The 23,456-nt window shown below is 37.1% G+C and overlaps 1 protein-coding gene and 1 long non-coding RNA gene across 3 annotated transcripts; both read left to right on the forward strand.

Moving 5' to 3' along the window:
- The first annotated feature begins 1,108 nt into the window (after positions 1 to 1,108).
- Positions 1,109 to 13,969, forward strand: pitpnaa (phosphatidylinositol transfer protein, alpha a). Of its 2 annotated transcripts, none has more exons than XM_017696852.2 (12): positions 1,109 to 1,262; positions 2,848 to 2,878; positions 5,539 to 5,687; positions 5,981 to 6,072; positions 6,668 to 6,675; positions 6,975 to 7,049; positions 7,774 to 7,857; positions 10,295 to 10,372; positions 10,500 to 10,610; positions 10,811 to 10,933; positions 12,404 to 12,471; positions 13,054 to 13,969. In XM_017696852.2, exons 1-11 carry the CDS (start codon positions 1,246 to 1,248, stop codon positions 12,449 to 12,451), a joined length of 816 nt encoding a protein of 271 aa, XP_017552341.1. In that variant the 5' UTR covers positions 1,109 to 1,245; the 3' UTR covers positions 12,452 to 12,471; positions 13,054 to 13,969. The 2 variants fall into 2 exon arrangements, with proteins under 2 accessions (XP_017552341.1, XP_017552340.1); XM_017696851.2 differs by lacking the exon at positions 1,109 to 1,262 and adding an exon at positions 1,374 to 1,470.
- Positions 13,970 to 20,308: 6,339 nt separating this feature from the next.
- On the forward strand, positions 20,309 to 20,996 carry LOC108426908. The gene is made up of 2 exons (XR_001857808.1): positions 20,309 to 20,681; positions 20,850 to 20,996. It is a non-coding gene; the product is annotated as an uncharacterized LOC108426908 (long non-coding RNA).
- The last annotated feature ends 2,460 nt before the right edge of the window (positions 20,997 to 23,456 follow it).

A 23,456-nucleotide genomic window follows, 5' to 3' on the forward strand; every position in this document is an offset into this window, starting at 1 on the left:
GATTCCCTGCATGACAGCTGTGTCTGTGAGACCCGCTGCGACATCATCGATGTCAGTTAGAATTTGAAGTTCTGAACATTCCGTCATTCATTCTTATGGGAGGTTTTTCATTTTTAAACTTAATTTTATTAAAAATTACCAATCCGATCGACTCCAAAAATACATAGCACAAGTCACAGCGCTGAGACCTTCGAAACGCAGTTCGAACTGAGTCTGTACGCTAAGCGGTTCGGGCTGTATTAATTGCAGAAAAGTGTGGAAGAAGAATAAGAAGAAGTGTGAGAGATAATAGACTGCGTTTTCAAGCACTCTAACTGATATCGTGCACATACTACACAAATTCCATATGTGGACCTCTTGGGGTTTGGGTGCAAAAAGAGTAGGATATGAGCACTTTAAATGTTCTGTGACAGCCAGATCTTAAGCTAATGAAGAATTTCTATTACACATGCCTATGTAGATCTCCTTAATAAAAAATGGCCATTAAAGTAATAACTTCAACAACAAAATGTTTGCTTTTGATAACTTCAAGTACCTTTAAAAGCAGGTACTTTGTATTTTAAACCATGCTCAAATATGGACGGAGGACTTTTACTTGAGTAATATTTTTTCCAGAGGGTATTTCTACTTTCACTCAGGTACAGGGTTTTTGTACTTTGTCCACCACTGAGCTGCGAGGTGTCCACACCTGTGTCCCTGCTTCAGTAGAAGGCTACATGGGGAATGGAGGAAGACCAGTCTGGTGTGTTTATTTTGTGAAGCACAGGAAAGGCTGGTTTGGACCGAGAAAGGGTTGAGACTGAAAAGCCGCATTAAGCGCACTAACTCCACCCAGTGATTTTCTGCTCTTTAGACACGTGGACGCAGGAATCCCACGTTTAAAGAGCGAATTACTGGATGAACGAGAGGAAAGTACGACGCTGACGGTTCCTCCCACACTCTCCTTCGCTAAAGCGAACACTGCTTTACTTTATATGTAAGATAACACGGAGTGGCGTGGCCTGCGCCAACCGTCACCAAGGCTACTACGCGTTCTTTCCAATCACGAGCGGCTTCGCCGTCGCGTGGGTGTGGTTGCCGTGACAACGCCGCGCCCCCCCCCCCCGCTTCGACATCTTTCAGGAAACGAATTTAAAGAAATAGCGAAAGAAATCCAGGAACCGTTTTGAAGGAAGGCGGTCGAGAACAGCTGCCTAGTCTGAACACCTTTTTGAATGTTGCGGGCGACGACGCGAGTGCCAGAAGATGCTTATTAAAGAATAGTAAGTAGTAATGGGTTTACAGACTCCTATAAGGACGCTCAGAAATATCCTCCACTGCGCCTCTTGGGAAAGCGACGAGACTGAAGTTGGCTTCCTATTCGCCAGCTTGTTGTTCCAATTTTCCCGTTCCACCTTAAATGGTGCCGCAGTTCCCTCCTGTGCTTGGGGCGCTAGAATGTAACACTCCCGCACCATTTAAGGTGGAACGGTAAGACTCGAACAAGAAGCTCAGCTTCCTTAAGGAAAGAGTGAGTTAGCCAACTAGCTTAGTTAGGTTAGCTAGTTGAGTACAGAAGATGGGCGGCGTCAGCGTTGACTTTTGGCTACTCTGATTTCTAAACCAGTCCCAACTCTCTAATGTAATTTAATGTAGTAGTTTTTTTGGTCAGATAGTGGTGTTTAGGTTCCGATTAATGTCAAATTTGGTGTCAAAAGCGGATGTGCTATTTGATGAGTACCTGCTCATCCGCTGCGGAACTTTTATAAGTGCTAGCTTAGCTTAGCATAGCCAGTCGTTTTAACTCAACTCGGAAAACTGCGGCGTTTTCTTATCGCTGGTGTTGATTATCTAATATGATTAATGTACACTGCAGTCATAAGCTCGAGGAATCGTACGAGTGAGGTACTTATTACAGCAAATGCCGACTCGCTGTTCTTTAGGTTAGCTTAACTCAAAGCTGTGTTATTTCTACATTTTGATGTTTTATTTATTAAATGTGATTGTCACATGCTGCTTTTCTCCAAGTCACGTGTCTCACTTACTGTAGCGTTACTGCTGATAAACCAATTACCGCCTCTATACGTGTCAGTTTCAGGTTTTTAGCACATGATTATCACGGAGAGCTGAAAAAAAAAAAAAAAACATTTGTCGTTATCGTGATAAACAACATCACGATATGCTTGTCTGAGCATATCGTGGATATCATCAGTACTTAAAGTAACTTCCCAACGGCATGTTTGATTAAAAGATCGTAAAATGTTTAAATGGATTTACTTCAGCACTGTATGTAATGATGAATACAAGTAATTGAGTTCATAGTTTTTGACAGTATTTTTTTTTTAATGTAGGTTCTAACTTACCAGATGCAGAAAAAATTAATATTATGACATGTAAGCTATCTTAAAAGAAACTTACTGAATTATCGCAATATTACATTTTGCTGTATTGCCCACCTCTGTGACTGCAGTTAAACTTGTTCAGAATAATCACATTTTGAATGTTGACATGGTCTGGCTACATCTTAAAGCTTTAGGCTCTTTACTGTAGCCTCTCTGTACAGAGTTGGAGGCTGTCTAGGTGTGACCATTTCCCTTCTACCTTTAACCTATTTAATGGCACACACATGCATATGTGTATTATAAATCATTCAAGTGCTTTATTAATGCTGTTAGTACATTGGACTTGACAGGATACTTAATTGAAACAAATAGGCTGCTTTTTAAAACTTTAGCCCGTATTGATGTATGAGAGGACTTTACACTATAATGGTAGTTATATTTACTTCTAATAAGAAGATTAAAAATGAAGTAGGAAAACTTGTGTCCCTGCTGGCTGCTATGTAATGGACCCACTTTTCTCTTACAGCCGGGTTGTCCTTCCTGTTTCCGTGGAAGAGGTAAGTGCTGAGTCTTTCTTTTCCAAACCTTCAGCCCTCCAGACGATCAAACTTCCTTTTGGCTCTCTACAGTAAAACAGGATTCTCTACTGCATTTGAGAAAGTGAATTTAGACTCTAAAAAGGGCCTGGATAACAGAGTCCATCCAGAGTATCTCTATAAGACAGTCTATTGTATAACAGACTATGTGAGTTGAATTACATTACATTAGTAAATTTACTCAAGACCGTGCTGATCTAATACAGGGACATTTTCAGGGGTCCTTTTGCCCTATACTTTAGCCAAAGTATGGTATTCATTTGATCTAGTGACATGTCTCTTCCCCTTTATTCCTTCAAATCACAGCATTTAAAAGTAGTTCTGTTCTCTCACAGCTGGTGTGTTGATGCCTATCCTTTGCTTGAAAACCTAAAAAGTAGGCTTATCTCATGAAGGTCTGCCTGGGTCTGGGATGTGTAGTGGCATTTTGTGTCTTACTAATGTGGGTTATGCTGAAACAAAGCAACTTGCTCATAAAGCTTCAACATCAATTTGACATACTGATTGGAAACATATTAGTTAATATATTATGGGAATAATTATTATATAGGCTGTATATGTGTAGTTATTGATGTTTTGTCCTGGATGTGGCACTGTTTAACTGGGTTGTTGTCTATTAACTCCTCCTAAAGGTGAGCTCACAGGCAGGGCTCTCTAAAGTCAGCATTACTGTAACTCAGGACAACCTGCAATAAATTGAATCGATTGCTTAATCATTCACTACAGTGGTACAAGGCATTGCAAATGAGCTACATTTGATATAACATTTTGATTCTTTTTCCTCATAACAATGTTGATAGGAACCAGGAGTCACAGTGTCTTATAAAGCCATAACACAAATATAGCTATTTTATTTGTTATCAAAAATGACTAGTGAATCTGCACATCTTCTGAGTTTTTATCTGTACAATTTGTAAGAGTAAGTAGTGCTAAATCAGAAAAAAGTTTAACTTTGGTACCATTTTTACCTTAAAATGCCCTGCATATACCAAAATCTTATCACAAATCTCCGCTAAGACAGTGAATCAGGCATCAGCAGTGTATTTCTAACAGTTTCACCTAATAACTTTGTGAGCATGATTTTAGAGGCACTAAAAATATTAAATCGCCACCTGTGAAAAATCTGTTGTGACAAGTTTCACATCAAACCACTCTGAATGACTTTGTTTACATATCAAAAATGTAATCATCCAAACAGCCTGATAAATCTGTGGAATTCCTCTGTAATTTTGACCTTATGCATTTAAGGTCAAAGTGAAATGGAAAATGGACACCATATTTTCCTTCCATGCTGTGACACTTTTCTGAGCAAAGCATGGTATCGGGTCTCTGAGCTAGCTGTGCATTTCGCTTAATAATAAGTGGGGGGTGGAAGTAGGGGAAGGTAAAGCATAATATTATTGGTCAGTATGATTTTTTTCCCCCCACCTGCTGGTGCACAGTGATGTAATAAAAACTCAGAAGACTTTTTTGAGGTGGGCAAAATGGTGGTATTTTATTGTAATCATTACAAATTATGTCACTATGCTTTACGCTTTTAGTGTCATAACTTAAAGAACACTGACTAACTACATGTTGCATTACAAAGTGAGCATATTAAGGCTTGTTTATCTGGATCTACTGCAGGGCAGTTTGTAAAATATTGTATAAAATCATTGTGGATGTTATAGTAGTTTATATGTGGTACAACAGGTTCTAGTTTATTCCTGCCCAACTTCTTAAATCTCAGAAAAATATCATTATTCATATTGTGTATTGTGAAAAATGTCTTGAAGAATTGTAATAAAATATTTTTGCCATATCACCCACTGCCAAGCAAAGGTCATTACACTTTGTTTAAACACTACAGGAAAGCAAGAATTTTGTTTTTTTTACATAATATGAAATTATAAGCCATGCTTAATGTGAATAGAGACATAAACTAACAAGGTAAAAAGTGACAATATATAAGCATTTCTGAATATATGGCAAATATTCTCAATCCATTTAAATGGGCACGACTTGTACATTGTGCTTGTTCCAGCTTATCAAACCATAAAAAGATAATATATCATGATACATTTCATGCCATATTGCCTCCCCTAGTGGTTCAGTGTCCAGTACAAGGCCATTGAGGGTTGGCAGGTCAGCAGCACATGATTTTATACAGAACTTCACATCATTTGTCAGTTTCCTGGAAGAGCTACTTTGACATTTAGGCAATAGGATCTGCACAGGATCAGTGTCAACAGCCAAATGCACACAATGATCATTAATCTACTCTATTAATGGTTGCTTCAAACTAGGTGTCTCTAGACTAGAGGCTAAGTCAGTGACTTGTGATTTTGAATTTACACCATGTCAGTTGCTTTTGTGGTGTCTTGATGTTAACTGTCCTGGCTTGACCTGCAAGGCTTCTGAAATTTTTAGGCGTAACTTACCTGGTGATGCATAGTTCTGTAGATAATATCTGTGTCCACATGACGTAATGCAAATGTTTCCAAGCAGCCTTTTTATTCAAGAATAGTGAATAAAAAGTAATACAGAACAATAAAGAATAAAAAATAATACAGTGCTGTAGTTGTGTGGTGCTGTGCACTATGAATGTGGACTGAGCTATGTTTGTCTGTGCTGCTCTGTAGTACCAGGTGGGCCAGCTGTACTCAGTAGCTGAGGCCAGTAAGAATGAAACAGGGGGAGGAGAGGGGGTGGAGGTGCTGAAGAATGAACCTTATGAGAAGGAAGATGGGGAGAAAGGACAGTACACACACAAGATCTACCACTTGCAGAGGTAAGCACATCATATGAATAATTACTATGCATGCTGTCACTTTTGTAACAAATCATTTTATCTCCAAAATGGTAACTTTACTGGAGAAGGAAAAATGTTGTTTACTTTAATGTATGTTTTTATATATATATATATATATATATATATATATATATATATATATATATATATATATATATATATATATATATATATATATATATATATATTCTCTCTATCTATCTATCTATCTCTCTCTCTCTCTCTCTCTCTCTCTCTCTCTCTCTCTCTCTCTCTCTCTCTCTCTTGTGTAGTAAAGTACCAACGTTTGTGCGGATCCTGGCTCCATCATCTGCTCTAAATATCCACGAAAAGGCCTGGAATGCTTACCCATACTGTCGCACAGGTAAGTCTCACAACTAGTTTACACTTGCACATATTCTTGTCCAGTATTTGTAGTGCTGTAGTACCAGACCCAATAACTTTTTTTTGAAAGAAGAAAAAAAACATTTTATTTATTTTATTAATTTATTTTCTCTTGTCAATTTGGAGTCCAACAAAATTCAAGTATTCGATCTTGACTAGTCGTAGTCAAGATTGAATACACACATAGTTCTTACAGTAAGTGATGTATTGGGGGAAAAATAAAACTATAACATGTGTTTCAACTTTTGCACAGGCCATTTTATGTTTTTTTTTTTCTTCAATATATTAAATTCAGAAAATAAACATAATTTTACATTAAAATGTGCAGAAGTATGTTCTCTGTAGAGGATGTGTACTTATTTGATCTTAGAAAAAAAAAAACCCACAGGTGATCATGGGTGCCCAAACTGTTTATCTAAATGCACTCAGTCTTACTTAGTCTTGGTGAAAGCACCAGTACCCTGAATATAACTGTATTTAAAAATGCGCATATTACATATTTTGCAACAGCTGTGTGTTAAACTACTTTAAATTGTGTCTTTTCCATGTGCTGTTCTCTCTGTCCTCATCTGTAGTTCTCACAGTAAGTGATGTGTTCCTTATTTATCTTAGGCATGGCATCACCCAAATTGATTTGCAGACTGTTTAGTTTAAATATGAATGCACACACTACTGATTGGCATGCTAACAGTTGCAAGAGAGCTTTTGAAAGAGTAGATCAAACCAAAAATCTGAATTGTGCCATGCTGTCAACTATGTTTGTGTTTTTCTGTCCAGCTACTGCTCTTTTTCTGCAGTTCTTTAACAGAAACATGTTGTAATTTTGTGGGTTCCAGGAGTAATGCTTACTGAAACATTAATCTTTTTTTTCTCTCTTGGCAGAATGAGTACATGAAGGATAATTTTATGATCATGATTGAGACATGGCACAAGCCTGACCTCGGTGAGCAGGAAAATGTAAGTGATGCTTAATATGTCCTGTCTAATGTACACTCACTGGCCACTTTATTAGGTACACCTTGCTAGTAAAAGGTTGGACCCCCTTTTTCCTTCAGAACTGCCTTAATTCTTCATGGCATACTTTCAACAAGGTGTTGGAAACATTCCTCAGAGATTTTGGTTGGTTATTTGAGTTACTGTTGCCTTTCTATCATCTCAAACCAGTCTGCCCTTTCTCCTCTGACCTCTCACATCAACAAGGCATTTTCGTCCACACAACTGCCGCTCACTGGATATTTTCTCTTTCCCGGACCATTCTCTGTAAAAACTAGAGATGGTTGTGCGTGAAAATCCCAGTAGATCAGTTTCTGAAATACTCAGACCAGCCCATCTGGCACCAATAACCATGCCATGTTCAAAGTCACTTAAATCCCCTTTCTTCCCCATTCTGATGCTCGGTCTGCACTTGACCACCTCTACATGCCTAAATGCACTGAGTTGTGGCCATGTGATTGGTTGATTAGCTATTTGTGTTAACAAGCAATTGAATGGGTATATCATTCAGTGTATATCACTGAAAAAATAACGCAAAGTTCTATACCCTGCACACTAAGCATACAGTTAGTGTATTGCACATCTGTTGGGAAAATATTAATTTGGAGTTTAAGGAGCTTTTTAAAATGATGTAAACAGTAGACGGTTATGTCAGTGACCTCTGTACTGTTAAATGTGTTTTGTGTAGGTACACAAGCTTGACCCGGAAACGTGGAAAAAGGTTGAGGTTGTTTACATTGATATTGCAGACAGGAGTCAAGTAGACCCTAAGGTGAGTGACCACAGGGGCATTTGTTGCATGTACTACAGCTGTTAGCGCATTGCTATTAAATGTGGATCCTTCAAGACTTGAGCACCCATTCCCCTTAGTCACAGTAAACCTGAATCTGTAGTATAAGATGTATATTTTTATACCTTCATGAAAAACTTACTGAGTCAATTTATTTGATATATAGTATCTGATTTTGGAGTTATTATTTAAAAAAAAAAGCATATTTCACAAAACTTGCTTCCCGAATGCATTATCCTAAAAATCTAGCTTACTGAGAACATGGATGCTTTGTAGACGTTCACCTTGTGTTGAACTCGCATTAAAATGTAAAGTTCAACTTAAGTTCTACTGATTTTTTTTTTTTTTTTTTTTTAATTCTAAATAATTAAATTGAGATGTAAACAAAGTCATTCAGAGTGATTATATGTGAAATTAGCGAAAATTGCTGATCTACACTATATTGCCAAAAGTATTCACTCACCCCTCCAAATAATTGAATTTAGGTGTTCCAATCATTTCCATGGCCACAGGTGTATAAAGCCAAGCCCCTAGGCCTGCAGACTGCTTCTACAAACATTTGTGAAAGAATGGGTCACTCTCAGGACCTCAGTGAATTCCAGCATGGTACCATGATACAGTGCACAGATACCTGTGCAAAAAGTCCACTGTACAGTGAACCCACATGTCTTCTCATCTTTTATATGTCATATGGATCATGGTAAAACAGTGATAACTGAAAAAAACGTAGGTTTTCCTTGGGTACTACATTTACCTCTCTGCCATGGATGGATTTAAAAAAAAAAAAACATTTTAGTATAAATCTTTCCCTGAAAACTATTGTTAATGTCTCAGTCATCAGGCAATGTATTTATTACCATTTCATGTTAAAGCTTTTTGTGAGTGACCTTTTAGGGGCAATGAATTGTTTGGACATCTGGTTCATATAACAAACGCTGAGAACAATTTTAATTTGGTAATTTTCTGTAAAACATGGCATTTTGCTTCAAACCACTCTAAATGACTGTGTTTACTTACTTGTTTAATTATGCAGAAAAAAAAATCAGTGGAATTCACTTTTAACATTAACAATCCAAAGTATAATCCCTAATACTAGTGCTGTTAATTATCAGCTGAGAACCCGTTTACACCTGGTCACTTTATCTTACTAGTATGTGGACTGTATCCTGAACAAATTTTAGTCACACGTATTTACTCTTGTTAGTCAAGTGCATCTCCAGTTAGTCAGACTGATTGCTGTGTGGGACGGAATATACAAATCCACTCACCAAACAGTTACTAATTGTTTATTAAGTCGTCTACAGTTTGTTTTGGTTTACAGTTTAAGCATTTAATCTTTATTAAGTATTTAATATAATCCCGATACTCCAGATGCCCAATACTCAAGTGACCAGGGATAGACAGGGTCTGAGTTTCACCACAGTTTAACAACTTTGGCATTTGTAGATATAGGTAACCACCAAAATAAATTGTAACCCAACTTTTGTTAAACTTAAACAGATCAAGCCTGAACCAGACATAAGAGTAAGGCTAATCCATGTCCAAGAAACCATCCATTAGAGTTTAAGAAATTTGTTGCAGATTCTGCTTAATTTAACATACTGAAGTACTAATTTACAAAGCCATCGTAAATTTGAATGGGTTGTGTTAGAAGAGGCAAAATGCTAATCTCTGTAGAGATGTGGCCACTCAGGACCTGAGATTGATACCCCTGCTCTATCCTTTACTTGGTTCTAACTTACTATCTCTCTACAAAGGCAACTTTATCCTACAAGTCTTGTATACATATTGAGTGAGGTGAAAAATTGAAGAGATTTCCTATACTACTACAATCAGTAGTAAAAAGATCTGCCATGGCCTTCAGTCCTTTATGTTTGGAATATATGTCTTGATCACCTCTGAAGCTCTGAGTGGTCATTTTAAAAGAAACACAAATAGAACTGTTCCTGTATGTAAACAAAGGGTTCAAAATGTTACACGCAAAGAAAATCAGATGCTGAATTATGATTAAAGATCAAATTTCTTTATTAAAAAAATCACTTATGGTAAGCAATAAATTTGGTCAAATTAAGTACATGGAGTCATTAAGGGATAATGGAAAATGTACAAATATGCATACATAAACCAAGCTTTGAAGCTTTGAGAGGGGCTGCCAGGTGGAATGGGTAGAGGGAATATTAAATAGACCACTCATAGTCCTTTGGGATAATTACAAAACTATATTGGGAAGTGTACAAAACCATACATCTTCATTATGAGCCAGGAAGAAAATCATAAATCCTCATAGCAGAACATAATGTTGCTGACCTTCAAGAAAGGAATTCTGAACACTGCAACATAATTTGAGAACAGATCAACTTTTCACTGTTTTGAAAAAGGAGGGCAGTTCTCTCACTTAAATTCCTTCTCCCTCTTACAGGACTATAAACCAGAAGAGGATCCAGCCACATTTAAGTCTGCAAAGAGTGGAAGGGGGCCTTTAGGACCAGAATGGAAAGTATGCATGACCTACCATAAAAAGTTTAAATCTTGAACTGAGCCATATTATCTATCAGCAGAAATGTTCATATACACCAGAGGTCCATGCCAGCTAAATCTCACATACCTATCCTCTCCCAAAATAGAAAGAGCTTCCTCAGAAGACAGACTGTCCTCACATGTGTGCCTATAAGCTTGTCACAGTCAAGTTCAAGTGGTTTGGTTTACAAAACAAAGTGGAGGGCTTTATCCACAAGGTATGACTCTAGAAGAACTGTATAGAGTGTTTATATGTTTAGTTCTTTTGTAATCTATGCAAAATGTAAAGTGAACATTTGGAACATACACATTCCTTGTTTTATTCAGTTTTTGCGGTGAAATAAACCTGTTCCATCTGTGAGATTTCAGATTGCAGTACATCTGTAGCATATGAACTTTTTCTCTTTTCAATTTCCAGCAAGAGAAGCGTCTGTTTACCAACTTCCACAGGCAGCTCTTCTGCTGGTTGGATAAGTGGATTGATTTGACTATGGATGACATTCGACGGATGGAAGAGGATACGCAAAAAGAACTTGACAAGGTATTAAATAATGTATAGAGTGTATTAAATAGCTTTTATAACATTTTAAATAAACTAAATGCTCAAAGCATCTAGATGGTGCTTTTGAGGTGCACCCATGGCTGGCATTCATGTTCAACTGCACACACATAGCTTGTGTAATCTATTAAAAATCATAGTGCTGGACTATCTGGAGCAGATGAGTCTAGGGTCACTGTGCCCACTGCCAAGCTTTTCATTGGGCTGTGGAGCCATAGAACTGCATTCTTTGGAGTGATGGAGCAACATCCAGTACCTTTTGGAATAAGTTAAAGTGGTGTTTGTGATCCAGAAATAATCATCTAACATCAGTAATGCGTTTAAGACTGAATTCAGTCAAATACCTACAGCAATATTCCATCAACTACTGTAAAGCATTCCCTGAGTAGGCTGTTACTGCAGCAGATCTCTAGAATGAATACCTCCTATTAATGCCCTTCACTTTAGAAAAAACATTAGGTTAGTAAGGGTCTGCAAGATTCTGGACATATATGGTTGCCCTAATATAACCACTTGTCAATGATCCAACTTCCAGTCAAAACGATCATAAAACAAGCAATTAATTTCTCAGGAGACATTTCTGAGGAGATCAGAAATCAGATAATTCAGTTTTATAAGGAAGAGGAAAGTCAAAGGAATTAAAAAAAAAAACAATGTTTCCAAAATTGTTGTTCAAGAAATTCAAGAAATGATTAAAAGAGATATTGTGAAAAAAGTACTCATAACAGCTATGCAAGACCTGGTAGAAGACCATTGAAACTAACCCAATAAAAAAGCTGTAGGTGTTCTCAGCTCTTATCACCATCCCAGAATACACATACACATCTTTGAATGTGTTTGGCATTATTTCAATTGTTAGAAGCAGAAAATGCAATAAACATCTAAGACTGAACTTTGGAAGTGTGGGAAATGTGGAATATCCATACAGATTTCTTTGAAAAACTTAAAGCAAGCTTTCTGAAAAGAGTGGAATTTGTAATATAAGTGTGGACACAAAATAATTTTAAAATTATATTTAGTTGTTAAGGCTTCTTTGTAAAGCTCTATTTATGTTTTCATATGCTTTTACTTTATTTTCTTCCTTTTTTCCTGATGCTGGAAAATAAATAACATTTATGTAATGGCTGATTTAAATTACATAAATAAAGGGTGATCTCTGACTTTTCTGCAGTACTGTAGATGGAGAGCAATATTATAATACAGAGAGCATTATCATAGATTCAAAATGCATTTTCTTGTTACCTATATGTTTAGCTGCTCCTTTAGCAGCATCCAAAAAGAATGGTGCTGCATTAACAAAGCCTTTCGCATCTTGACGTTTCATTTAAAGTGACATGCTAAAATATGCTAAAAGTATCCACTATTTTTTGGCTTTCTTTTCATATCCGATATGTCTTTTATCATATCTAGTGCAGTATTCAGAACTAAGCCTTTCCCTCATGCCTTCTGTAGATGCGAGAAAAGGACCCAGTAAAGGGGATGTCTGCTGCAGATGACTAAGGGCCTGCAGCTGGGACTGTGTAAGTACACTTAAGGTTCTAATTACTGGCATCTGGTAGAATAATTGCTACTGAGTGCTGCTTCACTGGCATACAGTGGCAACTGCATTGAGTCATGATAAGCCAGTAGTCAGACTGTCAGCACTGGTGTGTTGCAGATTCTTGATTTCTTAGAAAACTGTACAAATACAGAGGAACCATTTTAAAAGGGTGCACTAATCAAGATTTTTTTATGAGCTGATGTGGTTTAAATTTTTTGTTAATAAACAACAAAAAAACAACAAAACTCCTTATTTGAGATTTACCTGATTTTTGCACTTGGTGGACCAAGCAAGCACAATTCATTTTCCAGTGCGTTTAAGATATTCATAGTGTTCAGGATCCTAGCTTACCCAAAGAGGGCTGGTGTGGCAGCTGGATTTTCATTTTAAAAAGTAGGAGCACCTAATCCGTTATTTGAAGACTGAAATCAACTTTTTAAACAAGCAGGAGCAGGTGTGCTCCTACTTGATTGGAATCTCATCCTTTTACGTAAAACATTTGAGAACTCTAATGTAGACTGATTATCTGACTTTTTCCACTTTATTTCTTGGTGTATTTCAGATATTGCCCATCCAGCAGCATTATTGTCCCAGACAGTGGTGTTTGGAGAGCTTCTTTCTCTCCTCATGGTCCACTACGGTGCCTCTCTCAACTCCTTCACATCATGGAGCACTAACAGGCTGCAAAACCCTCCCACAGCTGATTCGTACACTAATAACATGAAAATGTCACTTGTTCTGAATGTTTTTTTTTTTTTATGATTTACTGCTGTTTATTTTGAGAATTTATTTTGGGTTTTTTTCCACTGTGTTTTTACTTAGTGGACTGATGGTTTTTGTGGGTTTTTTTTTTAAATAAACATTTAAAATTATTACACAATTTGTGTCACCACTGACAAACAAAACCACAACACTCAGCAGAGGTGTATAATTTTGTTTTCTCTGACTAGCTCCATTTACTCTTTTGAGCTACATTCACTCCATTGTGTTTTAAGCTGCCTTGAGGACAAAACAGCCTAGTTACCGAGTGCATCTGGATAGGTGGTGTCTATGGACCTATGCCAGCACCTGACCACCAGTTTTTTTACTCTTCTGAAAAGGCAAAGTCTAAGCAGTATGGTGTAATTGTGTTTACATGAATTAACCTCAGCCTGATTAAAATGCATCAAGGTCTAGGGGAAGTGAACATGGGGTTATTTAGCTCTGAGGTGCCTCTGACTTCATTGTAATTATAATAAGCCCATATCAGGGTTGGGATCATTTTGAATTGGGTATACATGTTTGGAATTGTGTACTTTGCCTCTGTTTTAAAGTGGGGCTTATCAATTGTATTGTATTTATTCACTGGGCATTTTGCAGATGTCAAATATTCTGTTATGGGATAGAGAAACACTGTATGTGTTACTGGGCTGATAATGTTCTACTCTTCTTCCTATGATCATGATTCAAAACAAAATAAAAATAAGAACTTACATTGATACTGTCAGTTTTTTTTTCATGAAAGTCATTTGCTGTGCAGTTTAGATTTAAAGCTAATTTAAAGCAGTGTTAGTTTGAAATCATCTGATGTCTAATGGAGCTCAGAGGAACCAGCACTAACTGAGGTCTGAAGGCCTGTGTAAATGTTGAAAGAAAGTCTATAGCAGTAAAAGCAAGACTGATTGCCTCACATTTGATGAAAGCTTGGAAGTGTGAATGATGAAAGATGTGCCTGGTGCTTACCTGTCCAAAGCTGAACGCTGTCAAGAAAGAGAAGGCCCCAAACCCGAGGAGTCCTATGCAAAAATATTTGGTATTATTAGATGCTTATTGCTTTTAACAGAATGTGAATGATTTATTAGATTTGGAGTGAACAAATCAGAAACTGTGAGCCAAAGACAGTATATCTGTGTATCTTTCCCTGAGTTATACTATGATTTTCAGTAGAATTGACCTTTCTCTTTTTTTCTGTCTCTTTCTCATACAGAAGTTGTACAGAAAAACAGCTTAAACATCACCCTGCTTTTATTTATTGATCTGTCTCTTTGCATATAGAGATTAGTTGTGTATACACTGTGCACAATTATTAGGCAAGTCTTATTTTTGAGGATTATTTTTATTAATGACCAACTACAGTGTTCTCGGTTAATTCAAAATGTTAATAAACCTCAAACATGAATGTTTAAGAAAAATAAAGTGAAGTTTTGGCTTTCTAAGGAGAATATCTATATGTGCACATTTATTGGGCAACTATAATGGGCAGCTAAATGAAAAACGCAGCTAAATGAAAAACACACATTTTCCCATCTCACTTTTTTATTTTTATCTGTTCAAGTGAGAATTATAAACAAACAACTCAAAGCTTTCCAATGAACATTTCTGAGAAATAAAAAAAAAAATTAATGACCAATATAGCCACCCTTCTTTTCAATAACAGTGATAAGCCTTCCATTCATGATCTGTTTCTTGATCTGTTGACGATCAATTTTTTTGTGCAGCAACAACCACAGCCTCCCAGACACTGATCAGAGAGCTGTACTGTTTTCCTTCACTGTAAATCTCCCATTTAAGAACTGCTCAATTGGGTTCAGGTCAGGTGAGGAAGGGGGCCATGTCATAAGTTTTTCATCTTTAATGCCTTTACTGGCGAGCCATGCAGAGGAGTACTTGGATGCATGTGATGGAGCATTGTCCTGCATAAAAATCATTGTCTTTTTGAAAGATGCAGATTCTTCCTGTACCACTGCTTAAACAAAGTGTCTTCTAAAAACTGGCAGTAGGTTTGGGAGTTGAATTTGAGCCCATCTTCAACATGAAAAGGTCCAACCAGCTCATCTTTAATAATACCAGCCCATACCAATACCCCACCTCCATCTTGCTGGCGTCTGACTCAAAGTGGAGCTCTGTCCCGTTACTGATCCAGCCACGGGCCCATCCATCTGGTCCGTCAAGAGTCACTCTCGTTTAATCAGTCCATTAAACCTTTGAAAAATCTGTCTTCAGATTCTTCTTGGACCAGTCTAGACACTTCAGCTTATGTGTCTTGTTCAGTGGTGGTCGGGTTTCAGCCTTCCTTACCTTGGCCATGTCTCTGAGCACTGAACATCTTGTACTTCTTGGTACTCCAGCTAGGTTGCAGTTCTGGAATATGACAGAACTGGAAGATAATGGGTTCCTGGTAGCTTCACGCTTGATAGAAAGACAAATACCAAAACCTAGGATCCAACAGGGCAGTGTTTCTTAATCCTGGTGCAGCAGGACCCACCAGCTATTCCTGCCTCAATGCACCTGATCCAGCTCATCAACTCATCAAGTCCTTCGTCAGCTGGATCAAGTGTGTTGAGACAGGGAATAGTTGAAATGCAATGCTGTACACAGCAGCAGGATTAAGAGGCAATGCAATAAAGCAGAATCATATTATTATCAGATTTGGTGTGAATAGATAGTATAACCAAGATAGGGTGGACAATCTGTCTCTCTGGGCTTTAAACATGTGATTTAAACATAAAAACAGTATCATATCAGGGCAGACTCTGTTTTTAGAAATCAAATAGCTGAAGTCTCATAATTCCAGGGCCATTGTTTGACCTTGGTGGGTTCCTACAGCTTTACATTCACTATACCAGTCTGAAACATAATCTCTAGGCCATCATATTCTCTTAGCAAAAAGGGATCTACAGTTGTATGCATAAGATTGAACATTCCATTCAAATTACAATTAGTTAATTTTCTAAGTGTAAATAAGTTAACACATCCTATACAGGGAACTTAAGTATGGCAATTTTCTGCAAATTTTAGTGCACAATTTCTATTTCTGTGCTAACACTTTAGAAAAAATAAAACATAAGATATATAAAGTTCCACAACCTTTACAGAGACCACCTTGATTTTTTCCCAATATATTACATTCAGTAAATAAACATGTGTGTTAAAATGTGCAGACTCATGATTTCTATATAGGATATTTTAACTTCTTTTCACTTAGAAAATCAACAAAATATCAATGTTACATATGACTGCATATAGTACCAAAAGGGTTATATTGCTTAATGCTAAACATAGCAGAACACTTTTTGGTGCTATATAGTATTTTTCATTTTAAAAGGTTCTTTAAAGAGCATTAAAAAGCCATATGCAACAGATTTTTCATCATAGAGATGAACCATTTAACCATGCAAAGAACAATTTGTACATTCAAAAAGTTCTTTCAGTCATCATGGTTCTATATATAGACTATTACAGATAGTGAAACAGTGTCTTCCTGTAGTCAACATGACAACTGTTTACTCAGACGTTGTAAACAGTAGTAAACAACATGTGTGACTACTGAATGTTCTTTTGTCTAAGCACATTTCAGAACAAGTGTAGTTACAACAGAAGGCTCTATTTTCAGCCTCATAGGCTACAGTGTAAATTTGACCTTTCCCTGTTATGTTACCGATTTGAACTTTACTCAGGCATGCAATAGAGCAGGCAGAATTACATATCAACCCCAGTGATCTAAAAGATCTAGTTCTCTTTGATAACACACTAAGCTGATTAATCCCGAAAATTTGTTTAGGGTATATCTCATGATCTCTCGTACATGAAAAGACTTTCAGGTTCACTGGTGTCTGGTACTGTGGTTTCATTTCAGAGGTTTTGTCGTTGCTCATGTTTTTCAGGTAATTTGGCAATTTCTGTCCAAAGGCACATGATGGCAGCAGAGCTCACAGTTTCAGCTCCTTTATCTGAACAGTCAAGTTACCTGTACAGATAGAAAATGAATTTATGTTTAACGGAATACTAATAAAACACCTTGCAATTAATTTTATGTTCTCTCAGTTTTAAACCACTCACTGATAACGTGACTACCACGGTTTCATTTCACTTTTGGAATACTGACTTATTTAGGCCTTCTCTGACACTTCAAGATGATTAAAAAGTTGTTTTTTATGTTTTTGTATTATGTTACTGGGTGACTGGAAGGCACTTTTCTGCAGACTAAATCAACGAACAATAGATAGACTAAGACTGACTCCAAATGCAGCAGCCAGAGGGATGACATCAGCTCATGACTTTCAGTTTACTTTCAATTATTCTAAATTTTGGTTTTACAGTTTTTATTTTTACGGCTTGTGATTTCTATCCTTTTACTATCAACAGCTACAACAACAATAATAATAACAATATATTATCTGTGCATGTATGTGTTTTATGTCGTAGCACACCAGGTGCAACATTTTGTACAACACTAATACCTAGAACTGTTTATTATATATATATATATATATATATATATATATATATATATATATATATATATATATATATATATATATATATATAAATATATATATATAAAAGCATTAGCAGATTACATACATAAATATATCTTTGTTTATGCACATACTTTTTTGGTTGGTTAAACTAATTCAAAAGACATTATATGTGTAAAAGTGAAGTGATTGACTACAGCTGTCCAGGTGTATTCAGTGCTAGATTGTTTGTGAGAGTGTGCATGTGTGATTTTGTGTTTGCTCATCTGTGTATCTTGTTATCTACTCACCTTAAGGTGACAGAGCTACAAGAGTGTCAGGTGACTGCAGTATGTAGGAAAATGTTTTTCTGTTCTCTGTTTGTATAAACAAAGATACTATATTCTTAGTGTGATCGACCTTCACATACACTTTAACACATATGCTTATATTGCACTACATGCCACTACATGTTTAAATATATTTACTGTAATCAAGGCTGAATGTGTCATTAACTGTTTGCTGTGACAGTTATGAGTAACAGAGAACACCCTTTAACACACTAAGCTATTTCTGGCAATGGCATCTTAATGCACTGACAAAACCCCTCCCCTTCCTTTCATTAATACCCAAACACTGTGCCCACTTTTCCCTAGTTACATGTTTATACTTTAGAAACAAATGACCACATTCCACATACATCACGTACAATGCCTTAAAGAGCCCATTGCCTACACTTTTGTTTTTCCCCAAAAGTCCCCACTTTTTGTTTGTGTGGTTTCGTGCAGCAAAGATGATCATAATTTACTTTAACTTTTCATTTGACCATTTTACAACCTCTTTTACCTAAGAATTAAACAGCTAGTTATTGTGCCTAGTTAAGTGTAATTAACTGAATCATCCAGTGCAGGCCAAATATGAAATGACTTACATTGCAGTTATACAAGTGACCTAAAAGCTTAGATTGTAGTACCTAATTGGTTATTGGTGTAATGAAAATACACAATTTCTAAATACACTCTTCACTCCACTCCAGTCCTCTGCTTTCCACAGGGGAAATCGCTTTAACTTAATTGTGAAGAATTAGTTTAAGATTAATGTGTTCCATCCTTACTTCACTTGCCTTTTCCTCTTTTGCAGACCCTGCATGGACCTTCCAGTGGTCATACATTAGACGTCTGACGTCAAAAATGTGCTTTAAATATTGTGTGCATTACAACAGCATCAGCTTTTTTAAAAATTTAGCTTTGAAAACTCTAAACACCACCAGTAAACATCAACAGTGTCTGTAGATTGAACAGTAAAATGGATGTTTGCTCAGCTCCAGTATGTTTAGCTAGGGTGTGTTTTGCTCGGGTGTGTTTAGCACAGGTGTGTTTAGCTCAGGTGGGTTTAGCTCCAGTGTATTTAGCTCGGATGTGTTTAGCTCGGGTGTGTTTAGCAGAGGTATGTTTAGGTCAGGTGTGTTTAGCACAGGTATGTTTAGCTCGGGTGTGTTTAGCTCGGGTATGTTTAGCACAGGTGCATTTAGCATTTAGGTGTGTTTAGCTTGGGTTTATTTAGCTCGGGTTTGTTTAGCTCGGGTGTGTTTAGCGTGGGTGTGTTTAGCTCCAGTGTGTTTAGCTCGGGTTTGTTTTGCTCAGGTTTGTTTAGTGCGGGTGTGTTTAGCTCAGGTGTGTTTAGCACAGGTATGTTTAGCTCGGGTTTGTTTAGCACGGGTGTGTTTAGCTCGGGTGTGTTTAGCTTGGGTGTGTTTAGCTCGGTTTGTTTAGCTCGGGTTTGTTTTGCTCAGGTTTGTTTAGTGCGGGTGTGTTTAGCTCGGGTGTGTTTAGCACAGGTATGTTTAGCTCGGGTGTGTTTAGCTCGGGTGCGTTTAGCTCCAGTGTGTTTAGCTCGGGTGTATTTAGCTCGGGTCTGTTTAGCTCCGGTGTGTTTAGCACAGGTATGTTTAGCACAGGTGCATGTAGCTAAAGTGTGTTTAGATCAGGTGTATTTAGTTCGGGTCTGTTTAGCTCGTGTGTGTTTAGCACAGGTGCGTTTAGCTCGGGTGTGTTTAGCACGGGTGTGTTTAGCACAGGTGCGTTTAGCACAGGTGCGTTTAGCTCCAGTGTGTTTAGCACGGGTGTGTTTAGCTCGGGTGTGTTTATCTCCGGCGTGTTTAGCTCGGGTGTGTTTAGCTCGAGTGTGTTTCGCACAGGTGTGTTTAGCTCGTGTCTGAGGTTTTTGTTAACATTTCCTTTTATCAGCTCACATTTCAGTGACTCTGTGGGTGATGGTGTTAGCAGCGCTTGATTAGACTTGAGGTCACTGTGAAAAACCATGTCTTATCTTTACTGTTACCTTTTTAATCTGATGAAGAGCTTTTCTTTTCTGTTGGTTCATCCGTTTGGTCCGTTTGTTCATCCATTGCGGTGCCGTTCAGTTCCCATCACCGTCCCCTCGCTGTGTGCCCTCCTTCTGAGGGTTTAGTGTGAGTGTGCTAGTGTCTCTCGGTTTGGAGCGCAGCCACTCTTGTATACGTGCAGTCCTGCACTCGCCGCTGCGGTGCATGCTGGGATCTCGAGCAGCAGCAGTGCTGACCTTGGCGCTGAGAGCGCCTATCCTGCAGCTCAAACAGGCAGAGCAGAGCCACTTTTCTCATTATAAAAATGTCCACGCACGGACAAATCACGTGCCCTAACGTCTGAACATCAGTCGTGGTCAAAGAGGCCCTTTGGTGTCACTTCAGAGGGGAGAAATAGGCCTCATTTAGCGTTTCGTCCTCTGTCGCAAACAGCGTGACCTAATCTGGCTCGGATCAGCTCAGCTGAACTTGGACCTTCCCTGAAAGCTTCATCATATTTACTGAGACAACAATCTGTGCCCTGACAGACTGATTTAAACCTCTATTTATAAAAGGAAACGGTCAGGGCTTCTTTGCAAGAAACAAGCTGTGACCCATCAGGATATGAGTGTCTCTGACAGACAGAAGAAGGTAAACTGTGAAGAAACGGGAAACTTTTTGATAGACGCAGAAAGTTGTTGAGAGAGTTGTTACAAGACTCTTAAATGTAAATATGTGAGATCTGCACTGAATGTACAATTTTAATATTACAGGTCCTTGAAAACAGGCACCATTTTCACCTGGACTGTTTTTTTTCAGGTGTGGTGACCAAAGTGGGACAGCAAATACAAGAAGATTGTACAAAGCAACAGAACATTCAGTCACAAAACTAACAATTAGACAGATGGATAGATGGGTAGATAGAATAAAAGATTAAACGATAGTCATTTGCAAGTTTGAACACCAGTCAAATGATAAGTTTTGTTGGTTTTCAGGGAGTTATTGTGAAAATAACCCATTCTCTAAACAGGACATGCTTAAAAATGACATTTTTGTGCTCATTTTAGTGCACAGTTTCAATTTATTTGCAAGTTTAACATATTGGGGGAAAAAAAGATGAAGGAGAAGCACCTCTCATCCTGTATCAGGCTTGGCTGAGTTACTTAAGCTAAAAAGATTTTAAAAATAGATAGATACTTTGTGTGTTAAATGTCACACTGTTAGTCTAGGCTGATGCTGCAGTAGATACAAGATACCCATGTGAATCTAGTAGTAAATTTCCTGCTTAACTACTAAAACTAATATTTTATATTATTACATTGCATATTTGTGCAACATTTACAGCTTAACATATGACAAAGTGATATAAATAAGGTAGATTTTAAATAATTAAAATAATTACAAATAAAACAAATACCAGCTTGATTTGAACACTGACCTTCAACTGTTTTATATATAGGGAGCCCATATAGGGAGCATTACATAACTGTACCCAACGGTCTACAGAATTAACATTGTTCTTTGGTGAAATTACATTTCATGTTTTTTTGTACAGCCCTACTGTAGTGTACACACAGGAATTACAGGAATATGGAGGTGATTCAGTGTGTGATTCAAAAAACTGTTCATATGTGCAATAACAACAATTGTGTGTGTAGAGTACTTAAATCTGGTGTACATACTGTAAATTCTATATATTGTCTTAAATTATTAGTAAAGTGTTTATTTTTTACATAAATGGCTGCAACTGTAACAACTGCAATTTCCCCCTGGGATCAATAAAGGAATCTGAATCTGAATCTGAAAATGTCAGACAATTACAGAAGAACAGCTGTTTTACAGCATTATAGAATCTAATAGTTTCTCGCGACACGTCCTTTCCATCTGGATTTACATTCACATCAGAAACAGGGCTCAGAAATAGACAATAGACAGAGTCAGCAGAATTAATGCTAACTAACTAAAATAAGATACCAAACACTGCTATTTTCTCTCTCTGCTGCAAATGTTTCATCATTAATGTATGAGCCTGTTTCGTCCATGTTTCAGTTGTACAGCCTGAAGACACGTAATCCGTCTCCACGAAAGAAATCTTGCAAGCGGTTCAAACAAAATATGTTGCTGTTGTCGGAACAAAACCACGTATCTCCAAAATGATAACTTTACAGGAGAAGAAAAAAAAATATACTTCACTTTTAATGTAGGTCAGTGTAATCAGATTTTTTTCCAAGCAATTTTGAGCCATTTCTTTTGGTCCATTCACCATGAAATTTACACTCAACTTAAAGGGCAACAAGCATTTTCAAAGTATGTCAAAAATGGAAAAACAACAAAAATGGAGGTTTTGCTCTGATGGCTGCGAAATGTAATGTTAAAAGTAGTTTACATTTGTAAAGATTTGTAATTAATCTCATAGATTTCTGCAACCACAACACATATCTTGAAGTTAATTTTCCATTGAGCCTCCCATTATCACCAGGGACATAGCCAAAGGGCTACCCTTCTTACCACTCTAGTAATGCAGCATAAGATAGCCAGCCATCATTATGGGCACCAGAGAAAAGTTGTTCTACCTGGACAACTCAAGGATTGTATGACATGGATCACATGACGATTTTAACCAATAACATAGGCTCTTTTCAGCAGTATAAAAAGTGAGAAATATTATGAACGGTATTTTACAGAAACAGGTACAACATTACTTTTTGCTTTTCTAAAGTAAAAACAGTATGTAAAAATGATTCAGACACTAATGTTATTTTGTTAATCAACACAGAATTATAACCACTTTCATGTGTTCCTTCAGTAATGCTGCTCTGTGAGCTACAGTATGTGAGGTAGGCCAAAGTAATGTATGTGTTAACTATCCAAAAAGACTATAATCATTTGTCATGTTGACTAATACCGTTTCACAGCTGAGTAAGTGCGTGTTCAGGTTGGGTTCATCTGAAGTAAATCTCTAAACATAGAACAGCTTGTCACTCAGCCACAGACTGTTCACTCATAATGTTTCCTTATACTTTGCAGCTCGGCTGCTTTATCATTAGACTCTTTAGATCGCAGATTAACATTTGTGATCTAAAATATTAACATTAATGCACTGAAAAAAATGACAAGTTTAATTTACTTGATTCATGTTTACATAATTTCCTCATGAACAAATAAAATACATCAACTCAGTTTTGTCTTTCAGGCTACCTTTCACAGTAATTGTGTTGAAAAAATGGATTGCATTTTAATGTACATAAAGAAGAACGTTATTAACTGCTGTTCTGTTTTTTCTGTTATTGTCACCCCAATAAATCAAGTCTAACCTGGCCACCCCTTCCTAAAAGTTCTGGCTATGCCCTTGATTATGTGATTATGGTTTCTTAATATTATTTTTTCTTTTTAAAAAATAAAGAAACAAATGCTTGAATGAACATA

This window comes from Pygocentrus nattereri, chromosome 17 (genome assembly GCF_015220715.1).
Source record: "Pygocentrus nattereri isolate fPygNat1 chromosome 17, fPygNat1.pri, whole genome shotgun sequence".
Lineage (NCBI taxonomy): Eukaryota > Metazoa > Chordata > Actinopteri > Characiformes > Serrasalmidae > Pygocentrus > Pygocentrus nattereri.

Excerpts from the sequence above, each read along its gene's own strand:
- pitpnaa (XM_017696851.2), top strand. The coding sequence starts at position 1,400 with ATGGTGCCGCAGTTCCCTCCTGTGCTTGGGGCGCTAGAATGTAACACT. Across the intron at positions 7,050-7,773 it reads ACCTCGGTGAGCAGGAAAAT|GTACACAAGCTTGACCCGGA; the intron begins GTAAGTGATGCT and ends TGTTTTGTGTAG. Across the intron at positions 7,858-10,294 it reads GGAGTCAAGTAGACCCTAAG|GACTATAAACCAGAAGAGGA; the intron begins GTGAGTGACCAC and ends TCCCTCTTACAG.